A 21,865-nucleotide genomic window follows, 5' to 3' on the forward strand; every position below is an offset into this window, starting at 1 on the left:
AGACCCTACTCTTTCCTCCACTCCTCTCATTCCCACTGCTTTGGATCAAAGGTCCCCGGTGAAGACTGCTGGGACACAGTCTGGCAAGTGAAACAGCACAGAGGTCTCAAGGCCTGGAGCACAGTGATCTGCTGAAGTCCAACCAGAGAGGCTGAGGATCTTCATGCTTACTCTATTTATTATTTAATCTCCTTCTACCGATCGATCAGCTGACTGAGTGCATTCGCTCCTTCGGCTAAACCAATCAGATTTTACCTCTGTGGGCCAATCATCTCATTTCTGTCAGAGTTTAAAAACTAATCCTCACTCTGCTGCTGTCAGCTGTGCTTTCAGCGATGCAACTCTCCTCCACCTTATTCACCATCCAGTCCTCCCAGTTGGTGCTTCCAGTGAGCCCACATCTCATCCACCCAGATCTTCAACATTGCTCTTCACCCCTTCACCACCACCCCCAGAGTCTAGACGACAATAGGGGGTATTCTTGTACAGCTCACGGCATCATGACCCCCTTAAAATATGATGTCACCATGGGGTCTAATCGCACTTCACTTTTTTCAACCTTCCTATTTGCACTGTCAATAAATCGGTTTTATTCTTTTATTCTTTCTCCTGATTGAATGAAACTCAGATCAGTCTGATCACATGATGGTCTGTGGATAACAGTTAGTATGAAGGTACTTGAAAATGACTGCAGGGCACAAGTGGCAGCAATAACTTTTCACAAGGTGACTGAACAAGGTAATTTCAGTCTGGTCAGACAAAGGCTGTCTGACCAGACTGATGTGTATGGAGTTACACGTGGTCCTGCTGAAGACAGAACACACAAATGTGTGCTAAATGTATAGTTTAATCTTCAGAAAAGGTTCAACAGCTGGTCACTGTAGTTTTTAGCAAACATTACTCAAAGAAGAGGAACTGCTGCATTTGTTGGGGACTATTTTCAGCTGTGGATTAATACACATTGGGCTGTCAAGTGTTTCCGGCAATAGAACAGAGTGTGTGGGATTGATTCTGGATAAACTACAGTGTGTGTTCATGGTAGTGAAGGAACATGTGATCTACGCTCTACGACACAGTGCAACACAGTTGATACCCACACAACAGGGTGGAGAGAAAATATAGAATATCACCAGCTTTATGTTTTAAGGACCAAGCTTGTGTGAACACAGTATTTATTTACTTATTTATTTACAATTATTAGCTCCATGCTACTGTCCATTTACAGAGAAGCATAGGAGCGTCCAGTAATGTTCAAAGTGAGGCCCTGCAGACTAAAACATTTTGAAAAACAAAATAGCATAAGGTGATGCATACTTCCAGTTCACTGTCTGGTGCTCAAAACAGTAATATTTAGTAATGTTCATCTCATTCAGTTGTAGCTGTACACACAGTGATCCCAACCCTATTGTCCACCAGCCTCAGAGACTGTATGAGCTACTCATTCAAAGATTTTGTCATTTCTTTTATTTTCTTCTAGTTTTTTAACCAGATTTATCCACCAAACCACAAGACTGGTCTACTCATCATTTACAATTAGCTTAATAGCTAAATGGAGCTCATTTAGAGCTCATATTTCACTGCTGAGATAATGTTAGTCTCATACTACTTCCAACATACCGTATGCTTAAGTGTTATTATCACACATGGTTGAGTTTGAGAGTGTGCTGTATGTGCCCGGCACTTTGACAAGTTCACAAAGAAACATCTCATGGAAACTTTGTCCTTTTTCTTAGTTCAGGTGTGCCCTTCTGTCCTCCATGACTGTGACTGGAGAAATGATAAATCTCCATGAATGCATTCGATTGGCTCACATCTGCAAGAACGATGCATCGTGTCAAAAAGAAGCATATGGTCGTCTACAGCAGTGGTTCCCAAAGTGTGTGCTGCAGCTTTAAGGATAGGTCTACTGTTTCCATTTTTTTAGCTCTGTATTTACCATCACCACATCACAAAACAAACTACATTTTTATTAGATTTCTATACATCAAAGTTTGAGAAGTTATGCTGCAGCTAAGACTAGTAACCACAGTTCACTGTTACTGGTTGTCATAGTAACTCAGCATGCTTTTCCAGCATGCACGTTTTCCATGTGCACAGCAGTCAGATATAAGGACTGTCAGAGCGATGGAAAGGTGTATCGCTACAGATAGAGCTCAACTAAATGCTGATCCATCTCAGCCCTGCACAGAGGGGCCGAGATGACTGAACCAACTCCAATCAGGCCGTACAGTGAAAGTTACTTCTATTACAGCTTCTCATGGAGAAGGGAAGATTGCTGAACTACACTGAAATCCCTCATCCTTAACCCCTTGACGCCTGAATTTATTTAGAATTATATTCAAAAAAATAATTCTTTGTGTTTTTGCTTTCAAATTGATCCTAAATTAAGAGGAGTTTGTTAATTTTTCTGTAGCTCATACAATAGATATAATTTAAGGTAGGTTCACCAACTAGGATAGGGTACAAGCAAACAGTATATGTCCAATTTTTTCAATGCTTAAATGCAGTAAAAACATCTTTTTTGTGTTTTCAAAATTCATTTATTTCATCAAAACAGCCACAAAATTGGCTTACAACCATTACATTGTACCAAAAATTAGAACAGGAGTTCTTTCCCTTTGACCGGTCTGCAAAAGGTTCCTAGGTGTGTGTTGAATATGCACAAACCAGCATAGAGGAATGCATGCGCAATTTGGCTGCAATGTGGATTAAAGCAGTATGATGCGAATTTGCGACAATAGGCAGCAATGAAACCCCAAAAAAGACTGTAATGTACTTTTGAACAAAGCAAAAAAAAAAAAAAGAAAACATTTAACCAATTGGCATACTTACTTGCTATTCATTATTCAATATTGTTCTTTTTTTGGTTGAGGATGCAAATTTATTACATCACGTGACAGTGATATTACTTCATATATATGTGATACATGAGGTGTGGGTGAGCATGGAGGGATAGCATGAAAAATTTGCTATGGCGGTCTAATAAAGTTTGGGGAACTACAGCACACAAGCCATCTAAACTGATTCTGGACGTGACATGAAGCACACAATCCAGCTGCACAGATGCTCTGCACTTCACACAGACACAGCTCTGACGTCACTGATGTTGCGTACCTCCTGTCCTTGTGCCCTCCTCTGTCTCTCTTTTTGGCTCACATCAACAATTTGTCACCAAACTTGCATCATCAGCAAAGGAAGCAAGTGTTCAGCTGATTGTCTGCTCAGGTCTGGGAAATGAGCCAAATATTTAAAAAAAAACATCCTGGTAAAACGCTGTACAAAGCTTAACCTGAAAGAAAGGAGGATTTAGGTTCTGATGGTAGCAGTAGAGACAACAGGCAGGGCAGCAGCTGCACAACAGGATGCAACAAAGGTGCACCTGTTGTCACTCTCACACACACACACACACACACACACACACACAATCTCACACACACACACACAGACCATCATAAACACAAAGGGAACCCCACGCACAGTCACACTAATACCTGTCTGCACCTACATGTCGTTGGGTCTCTCCACAGTTTGGAGTACAAACACGACAGGGCAAAACTGAGCGAGCATCCAAAACGCCAGGTCAGGAGTGTTTGATGTGACCACGGTGGAAAACGGGGAAGTGAAAGTAGCAGCTGGGGGAATTATGAAAAACTCCCAGTGGCGATGACAAGAAAGCAGAGAATAATGCTTTTAGACTGGACTGAACTGCTTCTGACCTAAATGAGTGTGGCCCAGAACACAGCTCCCACTTATAGCACAGTTAATATGAGAATAGATCATGGATGCTAAACACAAAGCCCACAGGTGGACAGGTACTCCTGTCTGCCGAGAGAACCGTCTAAATGGGGTTTCTTTCCTTTTTACTCTATTTTTAACCCTACAGCACATTTTCCATCTTTCATCTTTTTTCTGCAACAATCTGTCTTTTCTTTTTATTCAATGTAACTTCTGTCTCTTTAGTATCGCTCATGATGTTCTGGTGTGTGTTTGCAAGTAAGTGTGTATGCATGTGTGTGTGTGGATGGTTACTCAGGTTGCACAGTGTAAACAGTAAATGCACCTGTGTAAATGACAGAGAGAGAGCTGTTGTGTTTAGCTGGGAGGCCATCAGGGAATAAGGCATGTTGTGCAAACTGTGTCACCTGGAGAGAACAAGAAAAAAGTGTGGCACCGCCCGTCATAACCACAGCTCAGCCAGCTGACACTGACGGATCTGGGCTCAGAAGATATACCAGCAGCTCTCCTAACTCCTGAGATAAATAGATAAGCACATAGCAAATACTGTGCATGCAAATGTTGGACGTACTTCGAGAGATTAAGGCCTGTTGTGCAAGCTGTGCCACCGAGACACAGAGAGAGAGTGTCACCACCCAGCACCATCGGACAGGCCGAGTAACAGACAGCCAATCCACCTGTTGGGTATTATTTACAAGCTACGTCCTGGAGAAACTTTTCTGTCACCCATGAAAACCACAACCAGACAACTCACCTCACAGCTGGGGCTGCGTGCAGGAGTCATGTGATGGTGAAAGTTCCTGAGAATGTGAGCCGAGATAAGATAGATAGCAGGGCTTCAGAGGTAGCCATGATGGGTCAGACTGGGTGTGTTGCTCCTACGGAGGAGGGGTGAGGGGTTTTTCACATGTTAGTTTCCAGTGGTGCATTGTCTCATAATCTGTCCATGGCTGTAGGCTGTTTGGAGTTACAAATAGCAGCTATTCACTGATTATTTCACATTAGAATATTTCAAGTTGTTAATTGGGCATGCATTTATTACACTGAATAAAAAGGCTTTTTTTAAATAGTGTACAATTTTTTTTTACAAAGAATCAGGCCTTTAAATTTGAGTCTTAACTATTTTTATTCTTCTCTCAAATGTGCCATTCAAAGGTTTGTATTGTCATTAGCAACACTGTGCTCTTCCTACTACAACAAGTCAAAATGTCTGCTGTGAATCAAGCCTGTTTGACTGGACTGAACTTTCCAAACAAATTCTAGTTTAAAGATCACATGGTCATCTTTGTGTTTCTAGAAGTCCTGGTGTGACCTTGCTGGATAAACCTGATGACGATGATGATGAAATTGTGGCTTCTTTGTTGGTCAAGCCACTGACATATAGTCTAAGTCTACACGTGTAGCTTTGGAAAGCATGACGGTGAGACAGGGTTCAGTCTGAAATGAAATGGTGCTTTGTGGTTTTATTAAGCTTTAGAATATCATTTACTGCGTTACCTCGTTCCCCTACGTGTGGATATAACATGTGTACACTGGGATCAAAAATATTATCTTTGTGGCTATAAGCATATAACATAACCCTGTTTGCCAAAAGAATTAAATATTAGTTTCAAATCCATCCTGAATCATTGGTTAAATATTGTAGGTTCAGTTAAAAACTTTCTGAAAAGTCTTTATGCATTAATTAGGGCTTCTTTTTCTATGTTTCATCTAACTTTTTCAGTTTTGGCTTTTTTTTCTTTTTTTTTTTTAAGTAGTAGTGTCCCTTACTGTTTGTTGCCATCTTAAGATATTGAATGAAATGAGATTATCTTCTGCTTTAATACCAGAGGGGAACAAGTGGTGTTAGGCCACCTCTGTCACCTGAAAGTATGTGTCACCACCTTTCACAACTTCAACCACATCCCAGGAAACCTGATGCACAGATGTGGCCATCATGCAATTTCCACTTTGTACATGGTTGCTGCACTGTTGGGCCACCACCAAAGATTTAGCTGAAATACTACGAATGCAAGACTTCCTGTACTCTCCTGAACAGCATGGAGCTGTGTCCGAAAGAGCAGACTGGTTAAGTTAGTAGTCTGGTTTATGTCTCCACATCGTGTAGCCACAACAAACAGTGAGCTTCACCTTATCTAGTAATGAGTCTCTGGTTACACAGCTCCAGTCCCCAGTCAGCACTGCTGCAAACCTTTAGGGAAGTAACGCCAGAAGGGCCACAATTAGAGAAGTACATGTGGAGGAAGCACAAGAAAGTAAACACAAAGGCAGGGGGGCACAGGGAAAATGCACACTCATGTTTCCTCCTTTATTCTGACTAAATCTGAATTATTGCTTGTGTTAAAAGTGATCTTGATCAATGCATCGTTGAGTGGGCACAGCACAGAATGTTTCAAGGTTACGAAGCTCAAAGAGTTCTGTTGACGTTCCTGCTTACATGCACAGGACACACCGGACTCTGTGCCATTATCAAGCTTATTCCTTTTACACTCAGCTTGACAGCGTGTTGTGTCAGTTGGTAAATTGCTGAAGCTGATGAGCTAATCGCTAACGCGATAGCCAGCATGTCTGTCACAAGTCGCTCACAACAGCTCTCAAAGCTTCTCTTAGCACTGTGCTGTGTTGTTCTCAGGATTGTTCACAACTCCATCCAATAAAAAGTTACTAAAAGAGGAAAAAAGCTGTCCAAGCAACACAGCACAGCAAATAAGCTACCGTAGCGTCCTCCATTTTGGACTCTAGCTCTTCGTCCTGACAGGATGGCTTGCTTTTGGTAAATGCAGCAAAATTTGCAGATCAAAGTTTGCTGAACTTTAACTTGATATGAAAAGGTTTGGAAAAATCATGTTTGAATACATTATACAAGAATCACAGCAGAAAATGTTTCCAGTTGAACTGCTGTTGTGCAGGCCTTCATGCATCAGATATCTGAAAAATTCTGGAATAATCTGCAATTATTAATTGTATTAATTTGTAATTATTAATTTTATACAAATTAAACTGTGTGTTCATTCAAAACCGTGTTACATGCATATTAGAAGTTTGGCACATTGGGATAAACAGTGTGTGGTGCCAATCAGGCCTGCCAGCTTTTAGTTTTGAGTGAGATTAGGTATTGATGAAGTCTGTGAAGTGGTCTGCTGTGACATTACCCGTCGCAGGGGTCGGTGTCATCACTCCTCAATCGTCAGGAATTTTGTTTAAAAAGTTCAGCAGCTCAATTCACAATTTTAAAGTATTCATAGACAAAAAGCCAAGTCAATAATCATGGTCGATGATGAATTAATATAGTTGATCAGCGTACTTGCCATTTCAATGTGTCATAGATGTGAAATTGAAGAGCAAAGGGAAGCAAAACTCCACCTATAGCCTATGAAATGTTTTTTTGTTTGTTCCTTTGTTTCTGAGGGGTAGGTATGTGTGTGCCCCTGTCAGCTGAAACCACACAGAGTGCTTTGAGCTCTGGAAAATTAAACCTGATGTTCAGACTTTGTCCAGTGAGCAGAGGAAGCAGGAGGAATCAGGAAGGAGTGGCTCTGAGGCTTTCTCTTAATGCGTCACTAAAACTGTACAATTGTCTACATTACTCGATTTTAGCATTGAGACTCAGTTACATTCATGATTGTGCATTGACACACTGACCTCAAAACCTGTTATTTACGGGACGTTTCAGAGAGACGGATACACAGAGCGTCCCTGTAACCATAGCAACCCACTGACAGTCCTGTCCGCGTGTGTGCAGCGTGAGAGGAGCGCGAGGGACGCCACTTCCTGTCATCGTCGTCTTTTTGCGCCACGTTATTAAGATGTTTTTACACTGCGTGAGAAAATGTGCGCGTGACAGTCTGTGAACAGTGTCAGCTGCGTGAGTCTCACGGTCAGTGCGTGAGAGATGGCGCCCCGGAACTAGCCGAGCGCCATTAAAGCAGTGCAGAAGAAGAAGAAGAAGAAGAAGAAGGCGCACCGAGATGACGTGATTAAAAGCGTGCCAGTCGAACCTCAGATGATGGAGACCCATGGGGAAAAAGGGATGGAAGTGTTGCATTTATGTGTGATTTGTGTTCCACTTTGAGGAAAGTCAGAGTCTCCTGAAGTCGCTCCACACCGGTTTGATGCCTCCGTCTGTTCAGTGGAAGCCTGAGTGATGAATTTCCGGTGTTTCCACTCAGGTTTTTATGTGCAAATTGGAACATTTGCATAAAAACAGGTGGATGGAAATGCACTTTACGACATGCCTCGTTTCAGCTTTGTACAGTCTTTGATTTGGTTTGAAGCATTTCTGTGGAATCCGCAAATGAGTTATTTTGTATGGAAAAACTATTCTTGGCAGCAAGTTTTTTCAACCCATTAGCCTCCAGTGAGGGAGCCAAAAGCTTGAAATTCAGACTGTGTAGAATCTCCAACTTTCTGTTTTATTATGGACATATATGGTCAAAGTGGAAGCATTAGTGAGTCACTGCTAAGGAAAAACTGGACAGTGTTTTTCTCTCAGAACTAGTCCGTCATCTGCTTGTCACGGGCGAGAGTTCATGCACCATGTTGCTTGTGGAAAGGCTACCATCAAAGATTCATACCACTGACCCCTTTGAAGTTGTCCCTGAACCAAACATTGTTGCACACATTACTGAGCAGAACAGTCACTTCCCATGGCAACAGAAAACAGAAAGCGAGAGACAGAGGGAGGAGGACAGAGAGACCAAGAGAAGAGGAAAATACCCATTTAAAGCCATTTAAGCCTTTCAATATTCATGACAGAGGAGACTGTGGTGGTTCCCATAAAATTTGGGACATTAAACCTCCAAAGAAGCAAAGAGGTGGGTGTCATCCCTGCTCGACTCAGACCTGAGACCCCCACCCCCCATGCATCCTGGATGGAAAACACTGTGAACTGAAGCTGAGTGTAGCTTCCATGTTGTCTTGGCAACCTGCCTGACAAGAAAGAAAGGAAGGAAGAAAGGAAGAAAAAAAGGAGAAAGAAAGGACAGGAGAGGAGAGGAGTTGGGTGTGAATGGATGAGCTCCCCATGTGTGGCGCCAGGCAGTCTACCCGGCGGGGCAGCTCAATAGGCGGCTGTGAGGGAGGGAGCGGAGCGGCGACGCGTCCCCGAGAGCGGAGGAATGTGGGGGCACAATAACACACAGCTGGAGTAAGGAATGGCAAGGAGGCGCCGCCAAATTGGCCTGTCCCGGCTCCCTTAGAGCTGCACTCAGGGTTGTGAAATGAAAATGTTTATTATATGAAGTCATAATATCCATTTATTCAATCAGAGATGATGATTAGATAGAAGTATATGTCCTTGAGATCCCATTTTCACTCATGAAGTGCTAGTAATAAATCTGATCAGAAATATAAGTGTCAAAGCAAAATTACTATTCGCTGAAGGAATGCTGCATGAATAAAGACTGCAATGAGGTTAAGGCTTAGTTAGTTAACCAAGTTAACAGCCAACAGCGTTTCACCCGTATGTAGCCATTTCCTAAAATTAACTAAAATATTCTTACGATATATACTCTTGGTTGTTTTTATTTTCTGAAGAGTTGAATTATTGTGGCTGCTGTCAGGTTACCATCTGATTCTCCTTTCCCCGGCGAGGTAAGACACGTGGTTCGGCTCGGGATCATCTGTCACAGGGCTGATCAATACGAGCGAGGCTGTGCGTAATTACACATCAATGACCACGGCACTAACGATGCGATCCGACGCTAATCGGCCTGGCGAATTGTGCAAATATGCCACCACCTCTGGCTGGATCGATCAGAAAATCTTCAAGATATGCCTCTTCATGGCTGGACATTAAAATGCTTGAGACTTTTTGCTTTGTACGGCGATGGTAATGCGCAATTGACTGCTTTAAATCGCCTCTCTTTGCCCCTCTCTCTCTCTCCGATAGACACACACACACACACGCAAACACCTCTCCTACCAACAGGCAGCCCACCGCAGCGCACACAGAATGAGACACGCCTTTTTCTCGGCTCCGTTGTGGGGTCGGTGGGCAGCGGGCTGCCGGTGATTGACCAGCTTCTCTCCCTGATCTGTCAGCCGGCTGGCTTGGCGCCTCCCCTCTCCTCTATAAATGTAGGAAATCTATTCATTCCTTTCACATCGAGCCTGCTGAAGTAAGAGGAACTGTGAGGCTCCACGGGATGTGTTGACAGACTAGAATTCCGCCTTTGAGTTGATCTTACTCTCTCGCTAATCTGCGGCTGCATTACAATAGTTTTTGCCTCGTTTACAGCGCCGTGGTGTAATCGCAAATAGCTCCTGCTACCGGTAGTGTAATTATTTGGGTTTTTGTGTTGTTGTTGTTGCTTCTCTCTGAGCCGTTGGTTATCTAAGATGAAGGCTGTTACTCCAGTCCGCCCCCAGGACTCCTCCTCCAGCAGCAGCGAGCTCTCCCTGCACTATCTGTCGAAGCAGAGCCTCAACATCGCCCGGTGCAGGATGGAAGAGGAGGACCTGTACTGCCTGCAGTACGACATGAACGACTGCTACAGCCGGCTGAAGCGCCTGGTGCCCACCATTCCGCAGGATAAGAAAGTCAGCAAAGTGGAGATCCTCCAGCATGTCATAGACTACATCCTGGACCTGCAGCTGGCCCTGGAGACGCACCCTTCTCTCCATAAACAACAGCCACAACAGAGCGGGACCTGCCCTCCTCCAGCCTCCAACCCCAGCCGGACACCGCTGACGGTGCTCAACATTGACCACCATCAGGTAAGCTTTAATCAACGGAGACGCCTCTCCGTTCCTCGTTTCCAGCGGGACGTACCGGGGACCCCGATTCACTGTACCCCCCGGTGCCAGACTGCCCTCCGCCAGTCAGACTCAGACAAAGCGCGTCATGCCCGTTATGTGTCATTGTCCTTTGAGTGTTAGGAAAAGAAGCCAGCAAAGAGTGAAAACGCTGCACACCGCACATCGCTGCCCGGAAACATCAGGCGCAAAAAACGCTTTTGGTGTGGGTTAGACTGCGCACTTGATTGCGGGCTTAATGATTTGCATGATAATGACAGTGTGTGTCAGAGGCCCACCTTATCCCAGGATTGGTGAAGTACCTCAGCCTGCTGCCCACTCCACTGCGCACAATAAGGGCAATTTGTTATTCAGTAGGCTATAGGAGAATTTATAATGGCAGATATGACCGGCTAATTTTCTACTGCGCTGCTGTATATCATTTATTTCGCAGGGCTTTAGGCCTCGCTTTTATTTAGTCTCATCCATGGAAGCTAAATCGCTTTACATGTTTCTTTTTCTTCTTGTTTTGTAGAGGACGTCAATAGTCAAAAAGCCGGAGGACTCTATTTTATGCCGCTGAGATATAAGCACTGCATCGGTAAGTTGACTTCAATTATCTTGAGTCAATATTTCAAATGTTTGGGGATTTTTTTAGTTTACAATCAGAATTTTTTTTTTTATGTGGCCAGTAGAAAACACCATAAGTGCGGGTCATTGAGGCCTCCCCATTAACTTGATTATTGTAGCCTATATGTGGTGTGAATTGACAATCTGTAGAGTGCTCAGGGGAGGCCAGTAGACGTCAGGGAAAATAATGATTGAGGAACATTAAATTGGCACCAACCTCAGAGGCAGCTGTGCTTTGCGCAATAACTGTCACTGGTGAAGCAATCTGGCAAGAAGAGAGGGTTAAAACCTCAGCTTGCCCTCTCTTTCATTCTCACACACACACACACACACACACACACTCCTTCCTCCCTCTCACACTCCCTCTCCTTCACTCTCTGCCTGTCCCTCACAATTCCATTCAAGCTGCTGTTCTGGCTTTAAAGTTAGACTTACAGCACTGCCTCTAAACACACCTGGACAGGCTGAGAGCAGGTAGCCGGTGTGTGTTACAGTAAGACTCTCCCGCAGCCTCGCTGAGCGCCTCGGCCGCCCCTCGGCAGCCTTGCCCAGCAGCCTGAGGAGCTGCGTGGTTGTTGTTTGACCTGGTTTGTTTTGGGTTGTTGATCAAGCATGGCCTCTGTTTTGTCGGTGGCGCCAGTCAGTCTGGAGCTCTGTGGCTCACCCCCCCGCTGCTATTCATCCCCTCCACAGGTGTGCAGGCTGCACAGAGCCACTCCAAAGCCAGCAAAGCTTCGCCAGGGACTCACACCCAACTGGAGGCACAATCACAAGGGGATTTCAAAACCGCTGGGAGGAATTCAACCCAAATAAAATCACTATTCATATCAGCTTTTTTTTTTTTTTTTTGAACAAGGAATCAGTATGTAGACATATCCCTCATCTCCCTCCTGTTTAAGTTGCTCTGACTTCACTTCTTGTCATTTGAAATCTTTCTAAAAGAGTGAAAATATGGAATCTCTGCGCTGACACGTTTTTGTTGGAAACCCGTCTGTCAGCAGCTATGAAACCTGTTTGTGAATTGTGCTCAAAGAAAAACGAAAAATGACTCCAGTTCAAAGCTTTACTAAACTGCGAAAAATCATTGTACATGTTTTGGACATCTATTGTTTAAAATAGATGATTTGTGTTGAACAGGGATGTCATCCCTGGAATCTTAAAATGTTTGATATTGTAAAAAAGAACAATTCTGATTCGAGACAATTAAGATTGTACATATAGAGACACAAATGTTCTATAAAAGTATGTGAAAAGAAGACTTATATGCTTAAAATAGACTATTGTAATTATAAGATATTTTTATTAAAAGCTTTTTTTGTCGTTATGTAAATATTGTGTTTCCACTTTTAAGTCTTTAGTAAATCTACGTGGTTATGCTCTGCCAATAATGTCCTCACATGATGATATTGGTTAACTCTTTGCAGTGTTTTTGGACTAGTTTAATATGTAGCATGTCAGGCTCATTGCAGAGATGTTGAATGTGCACTGAAGCAGCCCTCCCTGTGTAGATATGTGGTGGAGTTCAACACGAGTTCTTTTATTACTTGCCCTGCTTAGCTTTCTCCTGAATTGTTTTGTACTCATTAACTATGACAACTTTGACGCGCTCGGAGCGAAGGGTTGGTCTGCTGTTTGATCTTTTACAAAAAGGCCTGATTTGATTCTGTTACGTTGCACTCCTGTTGAAAATTTAATCGGACAGTTACAGCACTTCTGACAGTGTTTGCAATGTAAGAAAAATCACTGCAAAACAATGCCTCTGTTACATTTGTGCAGTCAGAGCTTCTCCTTGAAAAGTTAATGATTGACACCATGAAGTCATTAAACTTTGGTTTTGAATTGATGAAATATGTGAACATTAACAGACTCCTTTTGAACAACAACTAATTGTATTCAGACAGGGAACGTCTTTAAATAAATGAAAATGATTTCCCTGTTGGAGAGTCGGCAGCCATTGTTAATGTAAAGAGGGGAAAAAAGCCTTTATTTTTCATGACATTGAACACCGAATTTACCTCACCACCCTCCTGCCAGTGTGAGAGGGCACTTGTACATTTCTGTCAGCTGCACTGTTGGACTTGACCTTCACTGGCTTGTGAGGAGTTGTCAAAACAATTAAAGTTTCCAGGAAGAATTGTGTCGTCTCAAGTTTTGTCTCAAGGGGCATTTTTATTGTTCATTATTTTCAGTTTCAACGCTGCAACATGAAATAATGTGGAAAAAGAGGGAGGCGTGCGGTAAAATAAACTGAACATAATGCAGTATGTGAGTCTCATGGAGAATAAAGGGTGGATAAAGATATTAAAATGTTGCAGATGCCATCTAAATCCTTAAACCTGTTTTGCAGGATTTAGGGATAAAGCTTTTTGTTTTGCGGGCTTTTTATTAATTCCATCACAAACACGGCCACAACCTCAGCAGGATTGCAGTTTCCCAAGTGACAGCCAAGAAGTCCGATTCATATTAAACTGAACCAGGTGTCATTCATTTGACAGGCTAGACGCAATATAATGCAAGCTGCAAATTGGTGACAAATAAGTTATTACAGTAATATCATCGCTTAAATAATAATGGTTTAGCAGAATGAAAAGGATCATGTAAAATAAAAAAAACTCTCAATGGACAGTTTGTCTAATTTCACTGAATAGAAACATCACCACCTTCATTCATCTCATGTGCTCTGAATAGGCCTCTGTAGCAGGCACAATGTAAGTAGCATAAGCCACAAATAGAATTACATTACTGAGGATAAATGAATATACAGAATGAAGTCACAAATACAACATTTACAGTATTTGGGCAAACCATACATTTAGATTCTTACTCTAGGTGTCTGGCATTTAGCTTTCAACCTACAATGAGTAAAGATAAACAGTAAAAACTACTTGCTAGATTACCATCATCGCCAATAAGAACAGCTCATGGACAAAACATTTCTCCATTCCCTTCACAGAATTCTGGTCAGGAAGTATGATGTTAAAAATATTAACTCAGCAAGTGATTGCTGGTAGAAGACAGCAAATCATATTCACACTTTGAATTGAAAGAAACTTGCGGGCTTCCGTACGAGGCCTCATCAGGTTTATGGGAGCATAGACGGCTGGATATCTGAAATGTTCCACATGTTTCAAAGATTGGAAAAGTGAGTCTGATTTATATCGTGACTTAGAAGGGTCGGGAAAGCTAAAACAAAACCTTAAATGCAAAATTCAATCTTCATTCGGGCTGCGTTCTTTTTCAAATGCCATCCTGATTTTCTGTGGCAAAGTATTTAAAAGTACTGAAATAATTGTTAAATTTACCATTAAAGTACCATCGCGTATGTCTTGAAGCCACTCATATATCTATCTCATGGTTATTAGTTACAGTCATATCCTTCCTTTCATCCTTCTTTCCCACGGAGCTGCAGCTTCTTCTTGTGGACACACTGACCCTTGTCTAGCGGCCCCCACATCAACCTGCTGAATGCGGGTTAAAGCACCTGTTTGACACCGACAAGCCCAGCGTCAGGGATGCCACGCGGGTGCTCCAGACACCTTTCAGACGTCCTGCTCCGCTGTGGCCATCTGAGGATAAGCGGGCCGTGCAGGCCACCTGTGTGTGTTTATAGTCCACAGCAAGAGAGCCGGGCCTCGCTGCCCTTGACGAGGACTGTCCTTGTGATGTGAAATGTGTGTGTGTCTGTGTGAGTGATAAAAGGTAAAAAAAAAAAAAAAAATAGAATGAAAAAAACTGTGTTAAAGCACAGGTGGCCAGCTTGACAGTTAGACCTTGCTGATATGATTAAAGATATTCTGGTTCTCAGAGAGAGAAGCCTGAAAGTTCAAGCTAGGCCTCAGCAGCAGTGACTGCAGTTTCCCAGCATTTTGTCAGGGACAGATACATTTAAGGATTGGATATTAAAGGTGTAGCTAACCCAAGCTGACCCTTTAGCTCACTTAACACTGCAGTATTTTAATTAACTGATGCAACCAGAAAGATGGGAAATATTTGGATGACACTTCACTGCAAAATCAGGATAACCCACCGTATGAAGGTTTCCTTTACATATGCATTTTCTTGTCTATGATGAAAATGTAATATGACTTGGGGTTCAGTGATAGACTTCTAAACATGCACAGCTACTGTAGGAAAATCAGTCCTGACACACATAATTTTTGTTTCATCTCGTGATCATTTAAGTCACATGTTCAAACCATGGCCTCAGCCTCTGTCCAGCTGCACTTTTGAAGCATATTTACAGAAACAGAGAAAATACATTTATCTATATCGAATGTAACAACCGCGGCATTTCTCAGAAAAGACAGATGGCATTTATTCAACAACCAATCAGCCATGCGCTTATTTTTATACATGCACTACGTGTACACATTGACTTTATCTCATTGCATGATGTTTCTTTATGACATTTTTCCCTCACAGCTGCAGTGTAATACAGCGCGGACACAGGACAGGAGACTTCTATTACAGCTCCATGATGTGTAGGTCTAATTCTCTCTATTAGTCAGCACCCAAACGGCTGCCACCCTGAGATACATTATTCATCTTTGCTCCTATTATAGTTTGCTGCAGCCATATGTTGACTCACAATTCCCACTGTCTCGCTATTAGCCACCACAGTGGTGCCCCATCCTGCGTCTGTACAGCGCGAGCACTGCAGGATTTTCCAAATAATCCCTGTTGGGAGTGAGACAGCAGTGCAGCAGCAGGACAGAACGCGTGCAGGACTTGCACGGAGGCTCCATCAGCTCTTTCTGCCACGTTCCATTTTTCCCAAACCGGACGAACCTTCAGGTTGAATTCCTACCTGTGGCCTTCCTCTCCCTGTGTGTGTGTGCTCCAGATCGTGGGAAAGCATCTTCATCCTGTTTGATAAGGAGGCATAAACCATGTTGGTCGACCTGTTTTCCACCCTTGAGCTGAGGCCAAAGGGAGTGGACATGCTGGCCCTGTGACCAGTCACTCAGAAATGTCATTATGAACACAGTATCATTATTATCAAAACAAGGGACTGGCCGGGCTGCAAGTGGAGCCAATTGTTTGCACAGGTGTGAGTGTGTGTGTGTGTGTGTGTGTGTGGGTGTGTGTGTGTTTGTGTGTGTTTGTGCACGGCTCTCACTTCAAAATGCCTTTCTTGTAGAAGATTACAACATAAAACCAAATTTACAAGAGGGAATCTGCAATTCGTGAGACTCCCTATTTCTGATTAAATCTCACATGCTCATTATCGACACCTCTTTTATCCTCCTCCAAGTAAAACTATCATCATCGATTGTATCCAAGAAAAGGAAAAAAAAAAGCTAATCACGTGGTTTTTCTAGCGCACATCCCTACAGAAGAAACACAGCGGCTTCTAATTCCACAAATCTGTACAACGCACCGTGACACAAACACATAAAAACGAGGATGCTCGCCATCATCTCTGCCTTGAATTAACCTTCTGCATATGTTAAACTGCAATAACAGGTTTGGCTGCCGTGTCTCGCTTCCCTCTCTCCCTGATTTAACTCCACATTACGGTGTTCCACGGGGGCCTATATCCCTGCGTGTTAATCACTGCTCTTCCTGGCGCACAGAGAAATATATGGCGGGTGCTTACAGAGAACAGTGGAGGACAAAAATGTGCTCGCTCTTGGACACTACTTGATTACAGACTAATTGGTCTAGAGTGATTAAATATCTCATGCTTCTCACTAATTGCAGCTATTTAAAGCAGCTATTAGCTTAAAATGCCTGCCACCAACAGCCGTTTACTCATAAACAAAATGTGAGCTGCAGCAATTCACCTGTACGGCTCAGACTGGAAAACAAGACTTACAGACTGGCAGGAAGCTTCAGCTACAGCGAGACATCACGGCACAGCTTAAATATTTAAACTCTTATTTTTTCAGGAAGCGAGTGAATACTTTATGAAATACTCTGCATTGCTTTCTTTAAAAATACATTTTGAAAAATGAGTTGCTATCTATCTTTTTTCCCCTCCTGCTATTCCAGATAAGTAACAGATGTACATTTTTACTGATGCCTAATTAATCACAATTATATTTTCCACATTCATATTACTAGTGATAATTGATGTGTAATTATTTCTTCATTTGGGCTGTGTGTGTATTAATGATTTGACACTTATCTTTTTATATATGAGAGGAAAATACGAAGAAATAATAATCCCACCGTGGATCATTCATTTTCATTTAGCAGCCTCAGTCGACGTTTTGCACCCAGAGATACTCGAGGAAGAAGGGCGTGCACACACACACTCAACATGTTTATGTGATCTGAGCCTGGAGCGGCCATCAAACACAATCGCAGGAGAGTTAATGTGTGTACACCCACCAGTTTAGCTTTAGTCAGGGCCTCTTTTAGGGCAACAACAAACAACGACAGGGGTGAAAGGGAGGAAGACGGAGAAGGAGACGCAGTAAGAGAGGAGGACTAGGGGTAGAGAGTGTGAGAGAGATAGAAGGAGGGAGGAGGGAGGACTTGGCATCACCAGTGCCAACCGCAGCTCCCAGGAGACGGGCGATGAATTACAGAAATGAGATCTCAGACAAATGCCAAGCTTTTCCAAAGAGCTGCGAGAATGGCTGCGCCCCCCTGGAGAACACAGTGATTAGAGAGGGGGAACCAGGGGTCTGCCAAGCCCCTTAAAGGATCTGTGTTAGCGTGTGTGTGTGTGTGTGTGTGTGTGTGTGTGTGTGTGTGCACGTGTGTGTGTGCGGTAGGGGTGGCACTGGGACAACAGCCATGTCACAGAACATGACCCTGAGGTGCAGCCATCAGACAGCCAATATGGCGAGTTAAATACCGCTGCTGCATCAGAGCGGAAGGGCTCCAACTGCCTCCAATCAAACAGGTTTCTGTTCACCTAACGAGCTTAATTAATGAGGCTTAGTTTACACTTCTTTGCTCCGAAAGAGGGAACAATGCGTTGCATTTGCAGACGAATACAATATCTCTCGAACTCAGGTAGGTCTACGGGTGCTTTTCAACAAGATGTCTTGAGCTGTGAAGTGGGAGTAAATGCAGACACATACAGGACGACTAGACAGGTAAAACTCATTCAACTGCACTTTTTTTTGGTTTCATTTTCCATTTTAGCATATTTCTTATTACCTGTCTTATCTGGATAAAGCCTATGTGAATTTAGTCTGATTGATATAAATGGATCATTTCCACAGGGGATGCAGAGGGGGGTGGGGAGGGGAGGGGCACGTACCCCTCATTTTTAAAAATCCTGCTTTACTGCCCCCATTGGCAGGTCTTGTTGAAGTGGAATGCAGAGCAAGAGTTGCAAACATTACATCTGCTCTGCATGTTGAGGTTAAAAAAAACAATTGATTGACAGCAACATATATTCTCCCAAAAAATACAAAATCATAGATAAGGCCATAAAGGTGCTCTGTTGGGTAAAGATGCAAATTCAACATAATCTGTTAAAGGGCTACGATCATTTTGATAGCATGATCACCAATTTCATGAAGATGATCAATGAGCTCCTGCTAGGGACCCATGTAGATAGATAGATAGATAGATAGATAGATAGATAGATAGATAGATAGATAGATAGATAGATAGATAGATAGATAGATAGATAGATAGATAGATTCAAGGTCAGGAAAATGTCGTCTAAATCAGTGTTTCTGTCTTGATTCAGGATGACAGGAGTCTGTGTGTCACATTATTCTGCTATTTGAAATTCTTTCTGGGGCTCAGATATGAGCTATCAGATTCCCTCAGACAAAACTGTCTCTGAGTGGGAATACCAAGTCAAAATGGGGATTTTATTTCAGCGACTGCCTGAGGGGAAACTACATCAAACCAAACAGAAATCACATTGGAGTCTGAGATGACAAATGGAGACCTTGAATAACTGCATTACTGCTATTATATTTGGGAATGGAAAAAATTAATTTTGCTGCGCTGCAATGTTTCAATTTCTTGCAGATTGCGCATCGAGCCGCAGATATACGTTTTGATATAGATCATTTACAATTTCATTAGGAAAACATTTGTTCACATTTACGGCATTCTATATTTGTCTGTGTTATCTGCCTGCACAGTGGCACTAAGAACCAAACTGAAAGCAGACACACTGAAGGAAGATATGGTGAAACGCCCTCTAGACATGTTTAAATGTTGAAAGCATTATCTATGAAAAGGTAAAAGAGGTTTCATTTCAAAAGATTCATTGCTGAGGACAAGGAATGACAGGTCAGTGGTAAGATCGTTTACTCAAGGACTGTACTTGTACAATTGTGAGATAGTTGTTCTTTAGCTGACGATTTATATTTGATGCATCTTTTTATTTAGAATTTTTACTCCACTACCTTTATCAGACAAATATAGTTACTGGTTACTCTGCACATCAAGATTTTTCATCCAAAATATCTGATGATCTTGTGTTTCATAAGATCACTATGTGAGCACAGTATAAACTAACACACTCCACAATTGGTTCCAACTTTCTTGATCTTTACATGAAAGCAGACAGCAAAGCACTTCTGTTCAACATGGACCCTGATTGGCTACTGTTGGCTGTGGACATGACATGGAAGATCGTAATTGGTCAAGTGATGTGTCAATCAAAAGGTCAGAGCCAACATATTTCCTGTATGAACTATACAATTCATGTTGTGTTTCATAGTATGCAGTATGAAACTGTTAAATTGATATCTTCTGCAGTTTGCTAGGCCAGGCTTCAACAGTTTCCAGTCAAATGGCAAACCACCACTAATATGCAGCATCCAAGCAACTATAAATGTGCATTTTCACGATTTTCCCAAAGATGCACATTTACCGGAGAGATGGTAACACCAATGTGACGATTGGAAGGAACCAGATTCACTGGCATTTTGTGGTTTTACTTCACTGCCAATGTAATGCGAGTTGGAGCTAGCTCTCCCGATATTTCTGCTGTCCAATCAAACTGGGTGACTTTTTTTTGGTTCATGTTAATGCCCATGCTGGTTTGGTCATGCTGTGATCATGTCTTGGCCATAGCTCCATAGGCTCAATATAATATGTCATAAAATTATGTCATAAAAATGAAGACTATCTTAGAGTCGTGGGCCTGGCTTTACTCTGCCATTGATACTGAAGTCTGCTGTGTTGGCTGCAGTGGTCTGAGTGACTGTTGGGTAAGCTGGGTCATTCTGGCATAGTGCAGATTTTGCATACTACATGCTACATTTTGGCCAAATCAGTATGAACTGCTTGAAGAGGAGGTGGCTTCGAATACAGCCTTCGTGTACGCATACATGCTAACTGGAGTTGTAATAGAGAAAACACTGAAGATTAGTACATCTGCCATCTGATTTGAATTGATAAAATAGCTTTCTGTGGATTATTATAGCATTTTGATCTAAATATTTTACTTTATTGGATCGAAACTGACCATATGTTTTGTGTATTAAACTTACTTTTAGTAATAAAAGAAACTCATAACTGTACCTGTTAAATAAATGTAGTGGAATGACATACAATATTTCCCACTGAAATGAAATGTTAAGTACCGTACTTGTGTACATGTACTTACTTTCCATCACTGCCTAGTTGTACTTTACTGACAATTAATCACATGGCATACATCCAAGGAACAAATACTGAACCTGTGGCTCTAGGGCAGTTGTCCTCTGTGCCTGATTCAGACTTTAGTCTAAATTTAACTTAATAAAATGCAGTGGCAAACAGAAAAGTCTTCAGTCATGATTTAAAAGAGCACAAAGGCAGCATAAAGGCTGAATGGTGCTTCTCCATGTTTAGTTTTCAGTCTGTGGACAGTCAGCAGGTCTAGGAGGACTGAGCAGTCCACAACTGATTAGAAATATATTTTGGCCCTAAAACTTTCAGTGCTTTATAAACTAAAAGTCAGTTCAGGGTGATATGATTCACACTCCTGGTCTTGGTGAGGACTCTGGCAGCTGCCTTCTGAGTCAGCTGCAGCCGTCTGATCGACCTCTCAGATATACCTGGAAAGACAGCATTTCAGACGTCAAACCTACTGAAGATAAATGCTTCGACAAGTTTTTCTGAATGCATCACAGATTTAATTCTTGATATAATCCTGAGGTGATAGTAAACTGATTTTGCAATTGTATTAATGTGGCTTTTGTGATTTAGGTCTCAGTCCATGACTACACTAAGGATATTTTCAGACCTGTAGTTTGTTGACTTTGTTCTCCTTCAAGGACTAATTTGTTACAACTGTTGCATTTGCCCCATGGTTCGTTTGTGTTCACATGTCAACATTCAAGAGCAGTCCAAAAGTTAGAAACAAATGTCTTGCATGAACAAGCTGTTCTCTCTCTGGTTAGATATATTACCAGGACCTCAAAATACTTCCTCTCCTTTCTTTTTTATAGCAGTGTTCATTAACTGAATAAAATCCAGTTCTCCATCTAGACTGCCACTAGAAAACAATGTACTGATGCATCTTATCAGAAGACATGCCGTCTCACGTGTTCGTGATCTGATGGACGGATGCACACTTGTACGATAAATGGCCTTCAGACAGCACATCAGGTCAACTTGATTAGATAGCTGTACCATTGTGAGAGAGCATCCCATCAGGCAACGACAAGCTGTGTTCACATATGCCCAAATGAACCAAACCTGGGGGTGAAGTGCTCCAGGTCCGCTTCAAACAAGCTAAGTGTAAATACGCCCTAAGACCTGAGGCCTGTGAACCCATGTGGTCTTTAATGATAGTGACTAAAGCTGTGCACTGACTGTTTGGTCACAATGTGGCATGTCCAAATATGGA

At 42.4% G+C, this 21,865-nt stretch overlaps 1 protein-coding gene across 1 annotated transcript; it reads left to right on the forward strand.

Annotated features, from left to right (window-relative positions):
• The first annotated feature begins 9,827 nt into the window (after positions 1-9,827).
• On the forward strand, positions 9,828-13,364 carry id4 (inhibitor of DNA binding 4). The gene is made up of 3 exons (XM_041942261.1): positions 9,828-10,452; positions 11,006-11,071; positions 11,794-13,364. Exons 1-2 carry the CDS (start codon positions 10,075-10,077, stop codon positions 11,051-11,053), a joined length of 426 nt encoding a protein of 141 aa, XP_041798195.1. The 5' UTR covers positions 9,828-10,074; the 3' UTR covers positions 11,054-11,071; positions 11,794-13,364.
• Positions 13,365-21,865: the final 8,501 nt, after the last annotated feature.

Source organism: Chelmon rostratus, chromosome 8 (assembly GCF_017976325.1).
Source record: "Chelmon rostratus isolate fCheRos1 chromosome 8, fCheRos1.pri, whole genome shotgun sequence".
Taxonomy (NCBI): domain Eukaryota; kingdom Metazoa; phylum Chordata; class Actinopteri; order Chaetodontiformes; family Chaetodontidae; genus Chelmon; species Chelmon rostratus.